This window comes from Canis aureus, chromosome 22 (assembly GCF_053574225.1).
Source record: "Canis aureus isolate CA01 chromosome 22, VMU_Caureus_v.1.0, whole genome shotgun sequence".
Lineage (NCBI taxonomy): Eukaryota > Metazoa > Chordata > Mammalia > Carnivora > Canidae > Canis > Canis aureus.
In genome coordinates this window covers 41,315,684-41,335,173 of record NC_135632.1, presented here as the reverse complement: position 1 = coordinate 41,335,173, position 19,490 = coordinate 41,315,684, and the positions used below count along the sequence as shown (strand labels likewise).

Sequence of the window (19,490 nt, the reverse complement as noted above, 5' to 3'; positions counted from 1 at the left end):
TGGGGCTGAGGTGCAAAGGTGAGTGCTGAAAGCAAAAATCACATTTGGTCAAACAGTCCTTGAAAAATCCCCTGAAGCTACAGCATGTGGACCCATTCCCCTCCCCCTACTCCCCCAGCACCCCAGGCAAAGGCCAGGAATTAGCTCCTTTGAAGCTTCCTTACTTGATGCTTAGGTCCAGGTTCTCTTCAGTGGTGGCTGCTGAGCAAGGCCAGAGAAGGAAGAGCATATAGGGGAAAGGAGCCAGAGGGGCAGTTGGGCCAGCTGCGTATTACCTCAGTGCCTGTGCAGGCCAGGAGCAGGTTTGAGCAGAGCCCCATAGCCCAGTGCTATCCTTTCTGTCCCAGGTCCCAGGTGGGTCCTGAGGGAGACTGGACATGGGGGCCTGACAGGTCTGGAAGGAAAGGAAAATTCCCTTCGATTCACAGATCCTCAGGTGTAGGAAGGTTCCTTTTTTTTTTTTTTTTTTTAAGATGTTATTTATTCATGAGAGACACAGAGAGAGGCAGAGACAGGCAGAGAGAGAAGAAGCAGGCTCCCTGTGAGGAGCCTAATGCAGGACTTGATCCCAGGACCCTGGGATCATGATCTGAGCTGAAGGCAGATGCTCAACTGCTGAGCCACCCAGGCACCCTGGAAGGTTCCCTTTTGTCTCCGCAGAGAGAGCTGACAATACATTCCCACTCTGGTGGGAAGACTTTCCAACCCAGCCTTTGTTCTGGAGCGGTTATAAGAGTTTGGTCCTTGTGGACAGGGCAGAAGGTCTGCTCATACCCACCTGTGTTCGGCAGTGCTAAGGGAAGCCCCTGTGCCCTTGCATCAGGATACCTATAAAACCAGAGCAAAACAGGAGAGCTGCAACCTGGAAGTAGAAAAATGAATGAAGAGAGGTCATTCACTCCTCCCAAACCAACAATTGGAGTCCACCCTGCTTACACTTTCCTGAATGAGCCTGCTCTCCTGGAATGCTTTTTTGATGGCATCCTCACCTCTGAAAACCCATAGGAGGACCCTAAGCTCCTCTAGGAGCACCTGCATGGACTGCTGAGGAGTGTGCACAGGTGGCTGACTCTTGTCTGTGTAGGAGGGAGCCCTGGAGTGGGTGTTGACCAGTGAGTGAGCTCTCCAGTGGTACTGCCTAGAGGCGGGTGGGGAAGCACACTCCTGAACTGGTGTGGAAGGCACTTAGCACGAATGGGTTTTAGCTTAGCCAGGCCAGCTCTCCCACCGGTGGGCATCTGCCACAGAAGGAGGGACAAGAGATCAGGGTATAGGTAGGAGTTCGGCTTTGTTGGCATCCAAAGGATCTTTTGCATTTTGCCCCTTTTACATTTCAACCACATTCTTAAAGAATCCCTTTTTCTCCAGAAGATATTTTAGTGGCCACTTGTGGGAATTTCTGTCCTTCTCTGCACGATGCTGTTAGATTGTTCATCTGTTAAATTACATACTACTTAGATGAAACAGGGAGTAGACAGCTTGGCACAGTGGGAAAAATTGACTTAATTATTTTAATTTGCAAGAACCAAAAATAAGTTGTACAGAAACCAGAAAAAGATGTTATGTGTTTCAAAAATCTCTATGATAGAAACCTCCCAGTGCCTGCAGGTCTGTGTCTGCTTCAGGGGCTTGGAGGTCCCTGTCAAGCTGTAGGACCAGATGAGGGCTGTGTTGAAGAAATGTTCAAAAGGCAGAGAAAGAGAGTTAGCAAGTCCATGTTAAGCCTGGAACTAAAGGTTAAAAAAATACCACACTGTAACACTGTTTGGCTTAAAAACACTTTTATCTTTTTTTTTTTTTTTTAAGATTTTATTTATTTGGCGGGGAGAGTGAGCGCAAGCAAGAGAGAGGGTTAGAGCATGAGCTGGGGCAGAGGGGGCCAAAGGAGAGGGAGAAGCAGACTCCCACTGGGCAGGGAGCCAGACAGGCTCTCGATCCTAGGACCCCGAGATCATGACCTGAGCCAAAGGCAGGTGTTTAACTGACTGAGTCACCCAGGCACCCTTATTTTTTTTTAAAGGGAGAAAATTATGCTACTTTATCAGAAACTGTTCTTGATTCCTCATCCCCCAGAGGAAAACACTTGTTAGAGCAGCGTGAAGCCCAGACACAGTATTGATATTAATGGTGAAGCCGTAGGCACACAAAGGCTCTGTGGAGCTTTGCCCATATGCACTCGTCACGGAACTTTTTTTTTCCCCAGAAAAATTCATGGGCAGAGTAATATAAAGAAGTGACAGAGGGACACCTGGGTGGCCCAGTGGTTGAGCATTTGCCTTTGGCTAAGGCCATGATCCTGGGATCCTGGGATTCTCACATTGAGCTCCATGTGGGGAGCCTGCTTCTCTCTCAGCCTGTCTCTGCCTCTCTCTGAGTGTCTCTCATGAATAAATAAATCATTTTTTTTAAAGTGACAGAAAAAGTCTTTTAAAGGATTTTTCTGTGTTCTGACATTTTGGTCTTTAAGGAAGAATTCAAAAGCATTGCTTTTGCCTTTTTATAATGGACAAGTATCTGACAGGCAAAGACCCCCCTTGTCCTCCCCATCCCCCACAAACACACAACGTGATTACTCTTTGAACAAAAAAGTAACAAAGGCATTAGAAACTAGTAAAAAGGTCAAAACAAAAAGCACCAAAAAAGGTATAGATGCTCTTAGTTCAAGCCACACCCATAAACTAGATGGCCAGTGGGTTCTGTTTTGCTTGCAGAGAAAAAGGTGGGCCTGTGGGCACCCCTGTTGATGTGGTGGCAGCCACTGGACTGTAGGGGGCAGAGGGGGGAGAGAGTGAGTGTGTGTGTGTGGGGGGGGGGGGTTGCTAAATTGCAAAGCATATCCAAATCATGTGACAGCAGCTTCACACTAGGTGTTGAAGTTAAGAAAAGGAAATTTGTCAGGGGCATTTGGTTCATTTTACACAGATTTGGCCACTTGGCATGAGGAGGGTGAAGAGAACATGGGAAGCATTCAGTGCATCCCAAAGACAGTACTCTTTTTTCAAGATTTGGAGATGCATTTGTAATTTTTATTTTTAAGAAATTATTTGTGTTAGCAAAAAAAAAAAAAAATAGAAATAGGTTGGGTGTGTGGCATGCTAGGTTTCTCCATCCTCAGAAATCCCCTTGAAAGCATCGTCGTACAGGTGTGTATTTTGCAACTCCCCTTAGAAACCTCTAGATGCAGGTATACATTTTGGCATCTATGTGGGCTCATGTGAGGGCTCTTTTAAGGGCTGGGTGCCGTGATGGCCTTCAGAGGGGCAAGTTACTCCTCCCAGCACAGTACCAGTCTGCCTTCCCTGTGGGTAGGAAAAGGAAAGGTGGTTTGAATGGACTAAAATGCATGAGTTGGTATCTACAAATCCCATCATGTGGATGGGAGACTGGCAGAGTCTAGGTGATGCTTTGGGTCCCCACCAGAGCATCCCAGCCTTGTCTGTGCTCCTTTTCCCTCCTCATAATTAGAGCAAGGGGCCCTGGGGAGAGCAGTGGGCTTTCCTGGCCATGTTCCCTGGAGGCCCGAACATTCCACTGAGCAGCCATGACCTAGACCCGCATAGCATGCTTGCAGATACCCCATAGTGTAGACCCAGGCCCACCCAGGGAGGAAGCCCCAGCTCACTGGATACTGTGTGCCCTGTCAGGGCACCCACCGTCACTGGTTGCAGCTTTAGGATCTCAAGTACCCAGTTTGCAGTCAGTCTTGGGCACCCTGTGCCCCCACCCTCCCCCCCTGCACCCAGAGGAGCACAGCCAACCAGAACAATTTACCAAGTGCACCTATTCCAGGCAGAAGGCCCACAGGATCAGATCGGAGAGCAAGGGAGCAGGGTGACCCTCACCCTTAGAAAGCACTCGTATGCCGCCACCAGCAGCTAGCCAAAGGGTGTGCCTGCACACACAGCCTGTTTCCAGGAAAAAAATTTTGCAGGCTAGCCACCTGTATGTGGTTCACCAACACAGACGATCTTGAATGATTGAGGATTAACTAAGTTTATAGGTTCTCTTTGATAGATTAGGATCTTGTATAGGTGTCAGAACCTGGTGGAAGAGGTTATAAAATAAAAATAATGAAGGATTAGAGGATGCTTGATGGAGCCCTTTTCAGTGTGAATACTCTAACCCGTGTAATGCTCTCTCCTCGCAACACTGAGAGCCCCCCTGCCCTCCCCCCCACATTCCAGACTAAGGAAAAGGTCTGAAGTAGGAAGCTGGAGCAGTGGATCCAAGAAACTGTCCCTCCCAGGGGGCAGCAGGAGGTGGACGCACAGCGCCTGAGGCAGGGCATCCTTGCGCTGTCGCTGTCGGGACAGGGAACTAATCCACCCCAGCCTCCTGTCCCTGCGGAGGAGAATGCACCCTTTGAGAAACTGCTCACTCCTGCAGGCAGGGCTTTAGGAACCAGCCTGCTAGCTGCTCCGAGGCAAGTACAAGGGGCCTCAGGCGACTCACTGTCTCTGTGTTGTGTCCCAAGGAAGGGAAGTGCTGCAGCAGCCCGGCGGGCAGTGGTGACGCGCGGAGAGCTGGAGGGCCAGGCATCCCAGTGGTATTGGGGAGGGGCCGAACCTCTGGCTTGGCACTTTTGATTCCTGTTGATCTTCTTCTCCATTGCTTCTGGGGAATGATGACTTCTGAATTTTAGCAGCCTTTTCCTGTCCCCTAAACCCATTCTCGTCAGATGGGTTTCGCTTCTGCTGATGCCACCGTGTCTCTAAAGTGTCCATCTCGCTCTACCTGTTGCAATTGAAGATCCAATATGTGATGGGGTGGAGGAGGAGTGGACCTTTGTGTGACCTTTTGATTTGATATTCTGGCCATGTGTTTAAATGGGGACACACTTCTAATTTTAAATCCAGCCTTGCTTTTGATTTATTTATTTTTTTAAGGTTCTCTCTTCCACTGTTTTGTCTTAGTTACCTCTCTTTACTGCATTTTTCTTCCCTTTATCTCCCCCAAATAATCCCTCCTGCTTGTTATTTGGGATGCTTCTCTCAGGCTTTTTGTTGCTTTTGTTTCTAGACCTGATTGCAGTCAGAGAATCGTGATTGTTCGGTTGCCTTTTCTTCATAGCTTATTCCATTTTCATTTTGTTTGCAGCAGTTTTCCAGTTACTCAGTTTCCTAAGCCATCACATTTATTGGTTGAGATGCAAAGATTCATAAAGGCTGTTTTCATGTGTGGTTTTTTCCCCCCCATTCCTGCTCTGCCTGGCGCTCCCTGTGCTTGAGAGTTTGCTCTGGTGGCTTGGGTGCTGGCTGCCACGCCAGGGGCCACAGGCACCTGCCTGGGCCCAGAGACACGGGTTGGACCATCATAATTGGGGCAAAGCAGTCTTACATTGGTCTTCTAGTCACTGCCACCATTTTTGTGCTCTGGCTTTGTCCTGCCTGCCTTCAACCTACCTGTCTCCAGCATATTTTGTTGCATTTGGTTTCTGGGGCTTTTTGTTTTTGTTTTTTTAAAGACACAGTCAGCTGTGTGTGGATCTGTAGGTTTGGGGCACCAATCACTTCTGTTTTGTTTTCCTTTTTGTCAAATCCGAAAGAAAACTTGCCTTAACGAGCCAGAAGATTCTAGTTCCCAGCCTTCTGAATCTTCAGAGTGCTCATGGCATCTGAGAACCAAATGTGTTTCCCCCAAGAGGTCTCTGGGGGCTGAGCTGCTGCAGGGGTGGTGGGACGGGCAGGGTGGGGGGTTGTCCCAGTACCTCACTGTGCATGTTATTCAGAGCAGCATCTTCCCCCCGTTCCCCCCCCCCTTTTTTTCTTCTTCTTCTTTTTTTTTTTTTTTTGCATTTGAGTTATGAATGAGGGTGACCTCTACAATCATGATGTCTCCCATAGACTCTATCACTCATTACTCTGCCATTCGCCAGCTTTCTGATGCATGGTCCTAACGCTTCTGTGATTCACTCTGCACCAAATCATAGTCTTCAGCTGCCTTAACAACAGCTCTTTAGAGCTTTAAAAGGAAATAAACTGAGTACAGCTTGTTGCTGTCTTATTTTTGTGAGAAGTCAGACATCTTGGAGATGGCAAGAAAGTGGCCTGGGAGACAGGGACTGCACAGGTTTGAGTGCATCAGACCACACCTGATCCTGGAGCTGAAGACAGTCCCAGGCTCTGAGAGTCTTACCCCTCTGTTGCTGAGGCAGCTGAAGCCCCATCTTCCCGCCCCCCTGCCCTCCACAGATAGACAGTAGTGGAACCAGCTTCCCCAAGCCCCTTTTCGTGTAATCTGGAAAGGGAGCCATGTGGGCCTTGCCCTGTTTCCAGGCAGCAAGGCCCCTCCCCACCCGGTGCCTCTCCCGTCTCCTTGGCAGAACTCGGCACCTGTTTGCCAATGCAAAGAAGTGTGAAGCACCACAAGAAAGAAGCCGATTCTGACCCCTAGGAGGGAAATCCAATTATCCCCAAGGGCTCATTAGCTCCTCAAACTGGATCCACTACTGGCCAAAGCACGCTGATGGGGAACCCTGTCTGGATTGGGTTGGAAGCTGGAATTCAATGCACTGCACAGCAGTGCTCAAAAGTGGTTATTTTTGAAAGGCCACCTTCGATCCAGAACGTTTGCCTTACACCTTCCTGGCCCAGATCCATTAACAAGGTAGCTCATCACTTCTTACATCTGTCAAGAGCCATGCTGGAATTTGACTCTTCTCATGGGTTTACTTGGATGCAAGGAATATGTTCTGTTCCTCCCCCTCCCCATTTAGCACACCACCCTGGGAAGTGCATGTCACAGACCAACTCCACCTTCACCTTCACCACATGCCGCATCCTGCATCCTTCAGACGAGCTCACGCGGGTCACGCCAAGGTAAGGGACTCCAGCCCTGGGGTGGGTAAGGATGGAATGAGGTTGGGGTACTTCCTGCAGGACTTACGATCAAGAAAAGTCAAGGAAAGAGGCTCATTCTAAACCAACTCTGGCCAGTTCAGGCGTCTCGTAGCACTTGCTGTCACCTGGCTGGGGGTCCCATCTTTACTCTCGAATTGAGGCCTCTGTTGATTGAGATCCACCACAGAGAGAGAGAGCTGGATGTATTTAGAGTTGCCCTTTCCATTGGCCACAGAAGATTCTCAGGTGCCTTCTTCTCCAGGTGAAGCTGACGCTACCCCAGGTCGTAAGGCCAAGTTTGTTGGCATTTTGCCCTCAAGTTTGTCAGTAGAGCATGATGTTCCTTCCCAGAATAGAGTTACTGAGCCCTGTGGAATCCCTTGTGCCTCTGGAATAGACCCCAGGAACCATGCCCCACGGCCACATGAGAATGGCTGACATGATAACACTTGAAGACTGAGCCCTGTGCCCTGCACAGTCCACTTCCCTTTGGTGCCTTCCAGAAGTGCTGGAGGTTGACACCACCTGGCAAGAGGACTTGTGTGGCATGAGGGTGGTCGGTCTGGCTTGAGCGCAGGCCTTCCATGGCTCCCAGTGAAAGGGAAAACTGTCTCCCTCCCCATGGCAAAGCAGCCCCCTCAGCCATTGGCTGTGCAGTTGAGCAACATGCTTGGGTGAATGGAAGGTAAAGCAGAAAGGGAGGGAGGCAAGGAGGCCAGCTCCAAGGGAGCAGATGCCCCAGGGAACACCTTAAACTATGAATAATTCTCCGCAGGTCATGTGAGGAGGACGACGAAGCGGCCCTATACCCTGTTGAGCTGAGAGGAGATGTAGGGCAGAGAGTGAGCCCTCGGGCAAGGCAGGGGGTGAGCACACCGCCAGTGGTGCCTGCCCTGGCAGGGCCCCCTGGAAGGGAGCTATGTGTGCACGTGTGGCCGCCACTAACCCAGGACTTAGGCGTGGATGTGTCTCTGTGGTTGTGCCTGGCTAATGTGGGCCTTGACAGTGGATACCCCTAACCCCTCTAAATGCTCAGTGGAGCCGAGTGCCAGCACTAATAAGGCCTAACGGAAGTCCTCAGCAGAAGGGGATTCTAAGTTTGGGCTGGTCTTCTCTGTCTCCCTTCCTGCCACCGGAGAACCCGCCCCCGCCCCCACCCCGTGGCTCTATGTTGGAAGAGTTCAATGTTCTTACCGTGCAGTAGGGTGTCTCTTGGGAGAGGCTGGTCCTGGGTGCTCTTCCACTGGAAGCCAGAGGACTCTGAATGCACATCTGTCCCCATCTCTTGTCAGGGACCGAAAAGGCCTGGCAGTCAGTAGCAAGAGAAGGCTTTTTGCCTGACTGTGAAAGAATGACACTTGAAACAAAATCAGAGATCTCCCCAAGAAGGGCCCTGCAAACAAGACTTGAAGTCCAGTGTGTTTTTGCCCTCTATTGCTTGTAGACTGGTTTTGTAGAATCCCACCTGTGCCTGTTGAAGAATCCACTTTTTAACCTTAGGAATCTGCTGTGTCTGCTAATCTTGTGTCTCTCTGAGTGCTCCTGACCCTCCAGCATCCCCACCCCTGAGCTTGTGTGAGATGGGCCTGTTCTGGGTTTCTCCCCCTGGGCTGACCAGCCAGCCACAAGGTCACCTGGGTGTGGAGCCAAATGATGCCTTAGCTCACTTGCTTGGGAACATCCCTCCCACAGCAGGAGGCCCCCTCCTGCCTATTCCCCTAGTTAGTGTTTTGTCCTCCCCTGGCCAGGCTGGGGACAGAGGGTCCTCCAGCTCCTGGGAACCACCCAGCTGGCCTGCTCCACGGGGTACCTGCAGCCCCTCCATGTCCTTGGGTGGGTCCCACGGCAGGTCTCATAAGACTGCAAGGAGAGGGCGTGCTGCTCTGCCCCTGGTGGCTCATCCAGCCACCGTGAAGGGCCTCTGTGCCTATGCAGCCTCGCCCCAGCCCTGTACCAGTTGTTAAGAGAGGGCCTTTCCTGGTTTTCAAGCAGATAGCACTGCCTTTCTCCCTACACCCCCTGTTATATTATCCTGCTGTAACTCCCGTTACTGCTGGACCCCAGCTTCTGGAACATCACAGGTCCTCACCCAACATGACAGGAGTGGATGAAGGAATCTCACAGTTTTCCTTTGGTGACACAGGTTCTGTATAGCCCATGAGCCTTTTCTAGATCACTCCACAGATGTAGGCCTGAGAATACATGACATGGCTGCCTCTGACCCCACATCCCCCCTCCTTGGGGTGGAATTGGCAGGCACAGGAGAGGGGCTAAGGGATAGCATGGCACACAGGAAAGAGCATGATGGTGGGAGTCAGGAGGCTGGGCTCCTCCACTGACGTGATACACACCCTCAGCCTCCCCATCACCTAAGGGCCCTGTCTGTACCTGACGTTCCACGGAGGCCATTCCTGCGCTGAGCTCAGATCCCGTAGTCCCTGGTTAACCCCTTGCCTCAGAAAAGCAGTTATTAGGAAGGAATGCCTGAAATCTGAGTAAATTTGGTAGGGAAAGCAAGCCCCTCAGCATTTTTGGGGTCATTCAGACTTGGGCTCGAATCCTGGGTCTTCTACTTAACCGCCCAGCATGATATTGACTGGCCATCCAACCCGAGTCTGACCTCCCTCACCTGTGGGGAGGAAGGTTATCCCCGCCCCCTGGGGATCACGTGCAGCTTGTTAACTTTAAACTGTGTCCCTGGCACAGGGAACCCCAGGCCGCCTTGGGTATGAGGGAGGAGCAGGCAGGGAAGGAGGCATCTGGGGAGCCTGAGCTAGGGGAGTCCTCCCTGCGCCCCTGCAGGAGACTGGCCACTGACCTTTTCCTGGGGCTCGTGGGCGTTTCCGGATGAATGACCTCTTGTCTTTTCTCGTCAGCCTTAACTCGGCTCCAACTCCAGCTTGTGGCAGCGCCAGCCACTTGAAGTCCACGCCGGTGGCCACCCCGTGCACTCCGCGCAGACTGAGCCTGGCCGAGTCCTTCACCAACGTCCGGGAGTCCACGACCACCATGAGCACGTCTCTGGGGCTGGTGTGGCTGCTGAAGGAGCGGGGCATCTCTGCGGCCGTGTACGATCCTCAGAGCTGGGACAGGGCCGCCCGGGGCTCCCTCCTGCACTCCTACACTCCGAGGATGGCCGTGATCCCCTCCACCCCCCCCAACTCACCTATGCAGACACCCACGTCCTCCCCGCCCTCCTTTGAGTTCAAGTGCACGAGCCCTCCCTATGACAACTTCCTGGCCTCCAAGCCGGCCAGCTCCATCCTGAGGGAGGTGAGGGAGAAGAAGAATGTCCGGAGCAGTGAGAGCCAGACAGACGTGTCTGTCTCCAACCTCAACCTCGTGGACAAAGTCAGGAGGTTTGGCGTGGCCAAAGTGGTGAACTCAGGGCGAGCCCACGTCCCCACCTTGACTGAGGATCAGGGACCACTCCTCTGCGGGCCCCCGGGCCCGGCCCAGGCCCTCGTCCCCGGAGGCCTGGTCCCTGAGAGCCTGCCTCTCGGATGCCCCACTGTCACCAGCGCCATCGGCGGGCTGCAGCTCAACAGTGGCATCCGGAGGAACCGCAGCTTCCCCACCATGGTGGGGTCCAGCATGCAGATGAAGGCCCCTGTGACTCTCACCTCGGGCATCTTGATGGGTGCTAAGCTCCCCAAACAAACTAGCTTACGGTGAGGATGGGAGGGGGGCCGTTCCCTTGGAGGAGACCCGTCTTACTCCTGCCTCCCTCTCTTCCCCCCTGCACTGCGCGCTCTCCCTCTTTCCTCCTCTGTCCCTCCCCTCTTGAGCTAGACAAATCAACCTCGTGCCTAATGGGGGAAGAGCGGAGACTTTGTAAGTGTGTACATAGGACTCGGAGACCTCGTGTCCACCTGCCCTCTCCCGATCCCACGGGAGGCGCCCCAGCACGGTCACCACTGTCACCAGGACTTCGCCTGTGCTAGCCTGGGGCAGGGGCAGCCGGGGAGGTCCTTTTCTCCTTCTTTCCCTTGAGAAGCACTGAAACTCCCAAGTGCGTTCTTATCCCATGGATAGGAAACCAGTGAATTTGTGGCTGGCTCCCAGTGCTGTGCATCGTGAGCTGGCACGCGGCCCGGGGCACAGCGCCTCTGCCAGCCGGCGTCGCTGGGCACTTCACCTCGCCCGCCGGTCAGAGCACCGGGGCCCCCCCGCGGCCACACGCAGCTGATGTAGCTTTCAGGAGGCCAGGGCCGCTCTTCCTTCTGGGTGGCCCAGCTTCCTCAAGACCTTCCACCACTCTTGCTTCAATGGAGAGTCGCTGCTTTTTTGAGGTGTGACTTTTTTCTTTCCATGCCTTCGACCCGAATCATCCTTCGATGTTCTGTCGTCAGGCCAAACGTCTGACCTGAAAGAATGTATTCACGCTCCCGCTGCGCCGTGCAGCCATCCCCGTCTGTTGCGTGTGAGGTCCTCTTTTTTCCTTTTTTTCCTTTTTTTTTTTTTTTTTTTTTATACGCAGGGAAGTAATGGTACTAGACGGAAAGTCACAGTCTGTGTTCTCTCTGTGATTCCAGGACACTGAAATGAGTTTCAAACATGCCCAGTCACTAATGAGATTGCAGCAGAGTTTTGGGGCCTGGGGTCACAACCGAATTAAGACCAGACCCCAGACAGTTTTAGCAATAGGATTAAAAGGAAAGGGGCTGGGGGCGAAGGGTGTGGGTGGGATTTGTCAACGGTAGAAGGAAAAAGAACCACCACCAAATGTAATAGCCACCTGGTTCACGGGAGCAACAAGGCTTTGGCATTCTGCTCGTTCCAGTTCTTACTGTGATGTCCGAGGCTGGCCCCTGTGCTCGCACTCATGTGGTCTTCATGCAGACAGTCACTGTCCCCACATCCAGCCCTCCTGTTTCAGGACAGAGTGGTCTCAACAAGATCTTTTCTCCAGCCACCCCACCCCCAAGCCTTGGTCTCTGTGTACTACTGTTTATCCCTAGGAAAAGATAGAGGTGCTTGTGGGAAGAACCATAAATGAACAAGGGAGCCCAGTCCTATTGCTGTCACTGACCAAGTTTTGGACTTTTATTTATTTGTGTGTGTGTGTGTGTGTGTGTGTGTGTGTGTGCAAGTGTGTGGACGCCATCTTTTCCACAAACATCCGCTGTCCTTTCCAGTTCTGGTCACAGTGTGTCTGTGGCATGCCACTCCAAGCAGGTAACTTATTTATTCTAACCTGAGGGCTGCACTGCCCATCACAGTGTTCCATGGTCCTTTGTACAGGCATCTGTGGAAGGGTGACATCATATGCAGATGAAATTGTCACGTTGCCATCCCCTGTTCCCCTCCCCTTCCCCAACCCCTGTGTCCAGTTGAGTGTAAACACCCCCACTGAAGGGTCTTTGAGAAAGTCTCAAAGGAGCAAGCTTCAGTCCCACAATTTTATTTATTCTCAACACGAGGGTGTTTCAGCTCTCCTCGTGGTGGTATGTGTGCACTCACTGCAAGGAAATTCTTTTTATTTGAATGTATTTTAAAGTAGTAGGTAGAGTAACAAAGGAATATGAAAACCACAAAGTGAACGGACCACTTTATGTATTCAGAGAGGAGCCACCCATCACCACAAAGGAAATACCAGTGTAAAAATCAGCAATTCGGAGGTTGCAGTATTTAGTATAGTTAATGATCAACCTTGTGCAACCACTACCAACAAAGTGTGTTGTAATGCATCAAAAAACAATAAAATTTTATTCTCTAATGGTTATCAATAAAAGAAGTTCAAACGATGGAAACCACACTGGCATTCTGGCTTGTATTTCATTTTTATCATTTTCATTTATCATTTTTGTCTTTTTCATTTATGTGAGATGTAAAGCTCTTCAGCTCTTCGAAAAGATTAAATGAAAGCCATCTACTTTACGTCCTGTTCCAGCCACCCCTTCTCACGCAATGCTATTCCTTAGACAACTGTGCAGTTGCAACCTGAAGAGCTTTCCTACTTTTCAGGCCCGTGTACTGTTCCGCCATGTGCCGACGTGCCCGGGGGAGTACATTCGTGCGCCCATGGACGAGCACCCTACGGCTGCACACACAGTTACTTCTGGCCTCTTCTGTCACAGCACTAGAATGAAAAAACATTGCATGCGTGTAATTTTCCATGTGTGTGATGAATTCCTAGATATTACCAAATTGCCCTCCATAGACTTGTGTTAAATCTTTGAGGGCATGTGGGTGGCACAGCTAAGCATCTGGCTCTTGTTTCAGCTCAGGTTGTCATCTCAGGGCTGTGGGATCGAGCCCTGAGTCGGGCTCTGTGCTCAGTGCAAAACCTGCTTGGGATTCTCTCTCCCCTCACCCCGTGCCCCTCCTCCCCACTCCTCTGAAATAAAATCCTTAAAAAAAAAATTTTTTTTTTAAAACAAGGACAGCAGAGGGTCATCAGAGAATTGAGAGAAAAGGGATAAAATTAATTATGCCACCTCTGTATGTGTAAGCAGTGAAATCATGCAGGCAAATATAGTAGTGGGTGGATTTAAAATCAGTTGCTACCATTTGGTCATGGTGTGGCTTTGGGCAAGCCTCTTACTGTGTTTGGGGCCTCTTAACCTACAGAATGTGAACAGTGATATACCTCAGGGTTAATTCATTAAATTTGTCTTGGATATCCATTGTGTGCCAGGCATTGTTCTAGGTGTAGATTCTAGGTAGTAGGGAACTGAGTAGCTTCTGTTCTTGTAGGGTGTACATACAGCCTGTTACTGGGAGAGAGATGGCACCAAACATGGCCTGACCATGCAGAGAACTATACTCAGGGGTTGTGACGAGTGGATAGCAGTCAGGGAAGGCCTCTCCGGGGAGGTGGCATTTGAGACAACTGTGTGGGATCTGGCACAAGACCATGTGGGCAGAGAGCAGCCAGTGCAAAGGTACGAAGGCTGGAAAAGTGTTTGGTGTGTTTGAGGAGCAGAAAGATGACCCATCTGGCTGGCTGACAAAGGGGAGTGGGTTGTGACAGGGAAGCCAGTGTTCTCACCAAATGGTCCTGCCAATCCCCACGCTTCCCAGCCACCCCGCCTTGGACAAGGCATGCGATTGGCTCTGGCCTGTGGGCTGTGAGCAGAGAGAAATCCATGCAAGACTCTCTATGCCTGTCCTTTCCCCTGAAGCCCATATCGAAATGGTGGTTTGTGTTGGTGCAGCCTCCATCACCTTGGGTTGCCCAAGAACCATGGTGGCCTGACTCCCTGCCAACCTGCATTTTGCATGTGATCTGAAGGGGAAACAAACTTGTTAAGCCAGTGAGATTCTAGGGCAGTGCATCAGAATCCAGTGTAGAGCCCAGGCATCTGTTTTATCAAGTCCTCCTGGTGATTCGGGGGCTAAAGTTTGAGAAGCACTGTGCTGGGTCAGGTGGTGTTGGAGTGGGAGTCTTGCTAAGGGAGGGGAGGGTTTTCCCTCCATAGTTTCCCTGTCCTGGGGTCTTGAGAAGGCCAGACAGCTGTGGCCCACCCTGCTTGAAGGGGAGAGGCAGAATAAGGGCTTTATCTCCCCAACTGGGGCGGGAAAGGCTTTGAGACAAGGTGACTCTGGATCTGGGCTTCAAGAATGGGCAGGATTTGCCCCAAAGGGGGAAGGCATTTCAAGCAGAGGTTAAAGACGTAAAGGAGAAATGGGAAAACATCAGAGCATAATTCATTTTTCTAGGCCCTCCCTTACCATACCATAGTAACCGATAAAATACAGAGGAGGCAATAGAGTTAGAAAACCCACCATAAAGCTAAAATTCATCTTGACAACAGACACCAAAACCATTGGGTGAGAGTTTGTTAGGTAGCGGGATAGTTACACACCTATTTTCCCATAGAAGGTTAATTTGCAAAGGGGGAAAAGTACCTTTGCAGTGGAGAAACCTGCTACGTACCACTGTCAACAAGTCATTAAATTTAACATTATCCAAATGAGACAAACATAGCAGGTACCTTCCTTACGTGATGTACTGGGAAGGACACACCACTTCTGTGCTGTTCTACCAGAATTGCAACACCTGAATTATGAGGTTGACAAAGGGACTAACCCAAATTAAGAACATGTTCTTTTTTTCAAAAATTTTATTTGTTTGAGAGACAGCATGAGCAGGGGAAGGGGCAGAGGGAGATTCAGACTCTCCACTGAGCAGGGACACCCCCTCCTTCAATGTGGGGCTCCATCCCAGGACTTTGGGATGTGACCTGAGCTGAAGGTAGATGCTTAACCGACTGAGCCACCCAGGCGTCCCAAGGACATTTTCTAAAACAATGTAACTCTTCCCTTGAAAAATGTCAATGTCATAAAAGAAAGACCAAGGAACTGTATCAGAATAAAGGAGAATAAAAAGACAACTAATGCAATTCATGATTCTGAACTGAAAAACATCCTATAAAAGATGTGGGGATAATCAGAGATATTTGAATATTGAATATATTTTAAAGCATATCAATATTAAATTTCATTGAATTTAGTTATGCTGTCACTGTGTAAAAGCTTGTCCTATTTCTTAGGAGGTACTAACTAAAGGATTAAGATAAAGGGGCCTGAAGTCTGTCTGCAAGTATTTTCAGATGTTTCTGGAAAAAGCAAATAATTTTTTCTAAAAAGAAGATGTGAGGCAGGTGCCTGGCTGGCTCAGTTGGTAGAGCATTTGACTCTTGATCTTGGGGTCATGAGCCCCAAGTTGGTCATAGAGCTCAATTAAGAAAAAGATTTGGGATGGGACAAATGCAGGCCTCAGGCAGTTTGAACAGTTTAACTGCAAACATGGATATCAGACCCAATCATACAATTTACATTAACAATATGAATGACAAAATTAAAAAAGAAGAATTGAAGAGATCCCTATATGCCCTGTTTTCTCAGTTTGGCCATGTGGTAGATATTATAGCTTTAGAGACCATAAAGATGAGGGGGCAAGGCTTTGTTATTTTTAAGGAATTGGCTCATCCACAAATGCCTTGAGACAGTTACAAGGATTTCCATTTTATGGTAAACCAATGCGAATCCAGTATGCAAAAACAGGCTCGGATATAATATCTAAAATGCGTGGCACTTTTGCTGACAAAGAAAAGAAGAAAGAAAAGAAAAAGGCAAAAACTGTGGAACAGACTGCAACCATTGCAAACAAAAAGCCTGGTCGGGGAATACCAAATGCAGCAAATACCCAAGAAAATTCAACACCAAATCCTAAGGTCTCTGATTACCCTCCAAACTATATTTTATTTCTCAACAATTTACCAGGAGAGACTAATGAGATGATGTCTATGCTGTTTAATCAGTTTCCGGGCTTCAAAGAAGTACGTTTGGTACCCGGAAGGCATGACATTGCTTTGTTGAATTTGAAAATGATGGACAGGCTGGAGCTGCCAGGGATGCTTTACAGGGATTTAAAATCACACCGTCCCATGCCATGAAGATCACATATGCCAAAAAATAACGTATGGCATAGTTGTCTTTAAAGGACTTGGTGTTATTTAAAGTGTTTGTTTTGATAACATTTGGTCAGGCCATTTTAATAGTTGGGATGCGGGGGAGTGAAAGAGAAATTTTTGTGAATTTTAAAAAATAACCTAGTTTTTGTTTAGCCTTATTGAACTATGAAATATGAAGGCCTCAATTTTGTACAATAGACTTTTATTTGTATTCTATAAAAAAAAAAATATTTGGTGAGCCTGGGTGGCTCAGTCAGTTAAATGTCTGATCCTTGGTTTTGGCTCAGGTCATGATCTACTGGTTGTGACATCAAGCCCTGAGTCAGATTCCATGCTCAGTGTGGAGTCTGCTTTAGATCCTCTCTCTCTCTCCCTCCTCTTCCTCCCACCCCCACCCCACTCATATACATGCACTCTCTCTCTCTCAAAATAAATAAAGTCTTTTTAAAAATGCAAGAAAAGGAACCCTTAAAAGGTGGGAAGTACCCTAATACCTTATAAACTATAAGAATAAATGCATTCTTCTGTTTTGTGGCTGTGGCATGCAGCAGGAAGACACTTGGTGGGGTGGCTTGTTTTCTCCTCCCTGTTCTGTGTTAAATTTCTTCATGTATATCCTGAACCCTACCTCCAGCCCAGGTAGCTCAACCAGAAGGCACTGTGGCCCAAGAGGAAGTTGTCAAAGAGGCAGTTGATGGGACCAGGAAACACAGATGTCAAATTCTTGGTATTTTAGATTATGAGTACAGAAAAAGCTGACTAAATGTTTTAAGATCAAAAGATTCAGGGGGCACCTGGGTGGCTCAGTCAGTTAAACATCTGCCTTTGGTTCACATCATGATCTCAGGGTCCTGGGATCCAGCGCTATGTTGGGCTCCCTGCTCAGCAGAGAGTCTGCTTCTCTCTCTCCCTCTATCCCTCCTCACCATCTGTGCTCTCTCTCTCTCTCTCTCTCTCTCTCAAATAAATAAAAACCTTTGAAAAAAAAAAGATTTGTTATGAAACCTACTGGGCCAGTTTCTCTTTTTACTGCGTATTGACTCTCCACTACCCCGATGGCCCAACAGTTTCTCCAAGCTGGTACATGAAGGAGAGCATTGGAAAGGGCTCTAACCCACAACTAACATGGGGGTGCTTCACCTTCCCTGACCCTGGGCCAACTCTAGAGTCTTAGGAGAAGCCCCAGAGGAGTCTGAGGATCCAAGTACAGATGAGCTAGTTTCACATTGGGGGCCAAGAAAGTGAAGATATTCCAGAATACCGTACCAGCTCCTCACCCCTACTCAGGCAATGACCACACAAAAGTAGAAAGGGCAAGTGGGGCTCCCTAGAGAGATCCCCGGGGGATCTCCAAGTATCCGGCACCAGACAGATAAAGGATTCACTTCTAAACATTGCCTGGGAACAGAGAGGCAGGTATACCCTAGGGGGCCTTTCCAACAGGGGGAAGAAAGTAGACACCTGCCTCCCCCAAAGCTCCTATGAGTGCTGTCACTCAGAACTTTGATTCATGTAAGGAGAAGTCTGTGGAGGTGGAAAGTTCTTCTGATTACCTAAATGGATTGGGAATTTAGAAAATTAATTTTGTGCTCATGTGGGCTCCTGGCTGGAAAACATATCCTGGGAGGATTTATTTTCTGTAGCCAGTAGAGGGCACTTTAAGACAGCAGAAGACCTGAAAGAATCTACCCTGAGGATCCAATTCTGAATTTATGTGGGTTTGCTTTTCCCTGGAAAGCAATTCAGGGAAGGCAACCGGGATGAACAGAGACATTGAGGGAAGTCAGGAGGCATGGTCTCAGTCAACCAGGTATACTGGAAGGAGGCATTCCGGGCCAAGGGGTCAGCACACGCACAGGCTTGGGGTATTGGTAAAGAAAGGTAGCCACTTCCTATATCATGCCATACTCAGGAGACAGGAGAAAGCAAAACATATATATTAGGGTGTTTATATAAATCTAAATATATATACATATATATTCACACATATATATGTGTACATGTACATATATATACACATATATATTCACAAAACATTATATATTAGGGTCTTTCCACTTTTGGAAATTAATCCACCCCCTCTTAATGTACCTTCCTTTTAAAAATAATTTTTGTTCCTTGCTTTTCCCCAAGACATTTGAGAGTGGGCTGTAGATACTATGCCTCTTTACTCTTCATTAGCCCATGTCTCCTAAGCTTGACAGAGCTGCCGCACAGTGACTGGATCCAGGGTTGGAGGAAGTGTCTGGTGGTACTTGGGCATTCACCATGTGTAATACTCAAAGTTCAGGCTGATACTGCTCTCAGGTCCCAAAGACCAGAGAGGGAAAGTAGCCTCTTTAGCTTAAACCAGCACCATGGAGGCTCAGCAATACCTGTGAGTAGACCTGAGAGACCCAGGGAAAGGAAGCAAGACAGGAACCTGGTGCCAACCATGAACAGGGCCGAATCCAGCCGAGTTTCCCATGGCCAGGCAGCTGCATCCCTGAAGGACCACCAGGAGAGGTGACTTGCAAGCAGCAGGCCAAAGAAGTTTAGGGACATCTTTACAGAAGAGAAAAAACAGGGGCACTTAAGTGGCTCAGTCGGTTAAGAGTTGGACTCTTGATCTCAGCTCAGGTCTTATCTCAGGGTCATGATTTCAAGTCCTGTGTTGGGCTCCATACTGGGCATGGAGCTTACAGAAAAGAAAGAAAAGAAAGAAAAAAAGAAAAGAAAGAAAAAAGAAAAGAGAAAAGAACAAAGAAAAGAAAAGAGAAAAGAAAAGGAAAGAAAAGAAAAGGAAAGGAAAGAAAAGGAAAGAAGGAAGGAAGGAAGGAAGGAAGGAAGGAAGGAAGGAAGGAAGGAAGGAAGGAAAGAAAGAAGGAAGGAAGGAAAGAAGGAAGGAAGGAAGGAAGGAAGGAAGGAAGGAAGGAAGGAAGGAAGGAAGGAAGGAAAAGAAAAATAAAAGAAAAAAACAGATGTGTTGTTCTCCCAAGGTCCCAAGTAGATAAGCCCTTAGTCCTCCCTGGGGTCTCTATTTTTCACTGTGATGCTAAGACCCAGTGTAGCAATGGCTCCATGTGACCCCTGACTCTCCTGGTTGCCTGACTTCCAGCCAGCAGCGGCTTCACTAGCCTTGGGTCATAGCTTGTGAGAGGAGAAGTAATTGCATTGTGTGATCAGCCTTTCTGAGAGGGTTCCCCCAGTCCTGCAGAAGCTATAGAACTGACCCACCGAAGAGACAAGG

General features: G+C 49.1%; 1 protein-coding gene and 1 pseudogene across 13 annotated transcripts in view; both read left to right on the top strand.

Annotated features, from left to right (window-relative positions):
- TRAK1 (trafficking kinesin protein 1) overlaps nt 1–12,595 on the top strand; it is a 120,789-nt gene extending 108,194 nt beyond the window's left edge. For 12 of the 13 annotated variants that reach the window (XM_077865643.1, XM_077865634.1, XM_077865635.1 and 9 more), the window contains 2 exons: nt 6,716–6,818; nt 9,716–12,595. In XM_077865643.1, coding sequence (XP_077721769.1) covers nt 6,716–6,818; nt 9,716–10,514 — 902 coding nt within the window. In that variant the 3' untranslated portion in view covers nt 10,515–12,595. Of the gene's footprint in view, nt 1–6,715; nt 6,819–7,614; nt 7,706–9,715 lie in introns of all 13 variants that reach the window. The other variant, XM_077865646.1, reaches the window with a different exon arrangement.
- Nucleotides 12,596–12,741: 146 nt separating this feature from the next.
- On the top strand, nt 12,742–16,536 carry LOC144294082 (U2 small nuclear ribonucleoprotein B'' pseudogene; annotated as a pseudogene).
- The last annotated feature ends 2,954 nt before the right edge of the window (nt 16,537–19,490 follow it).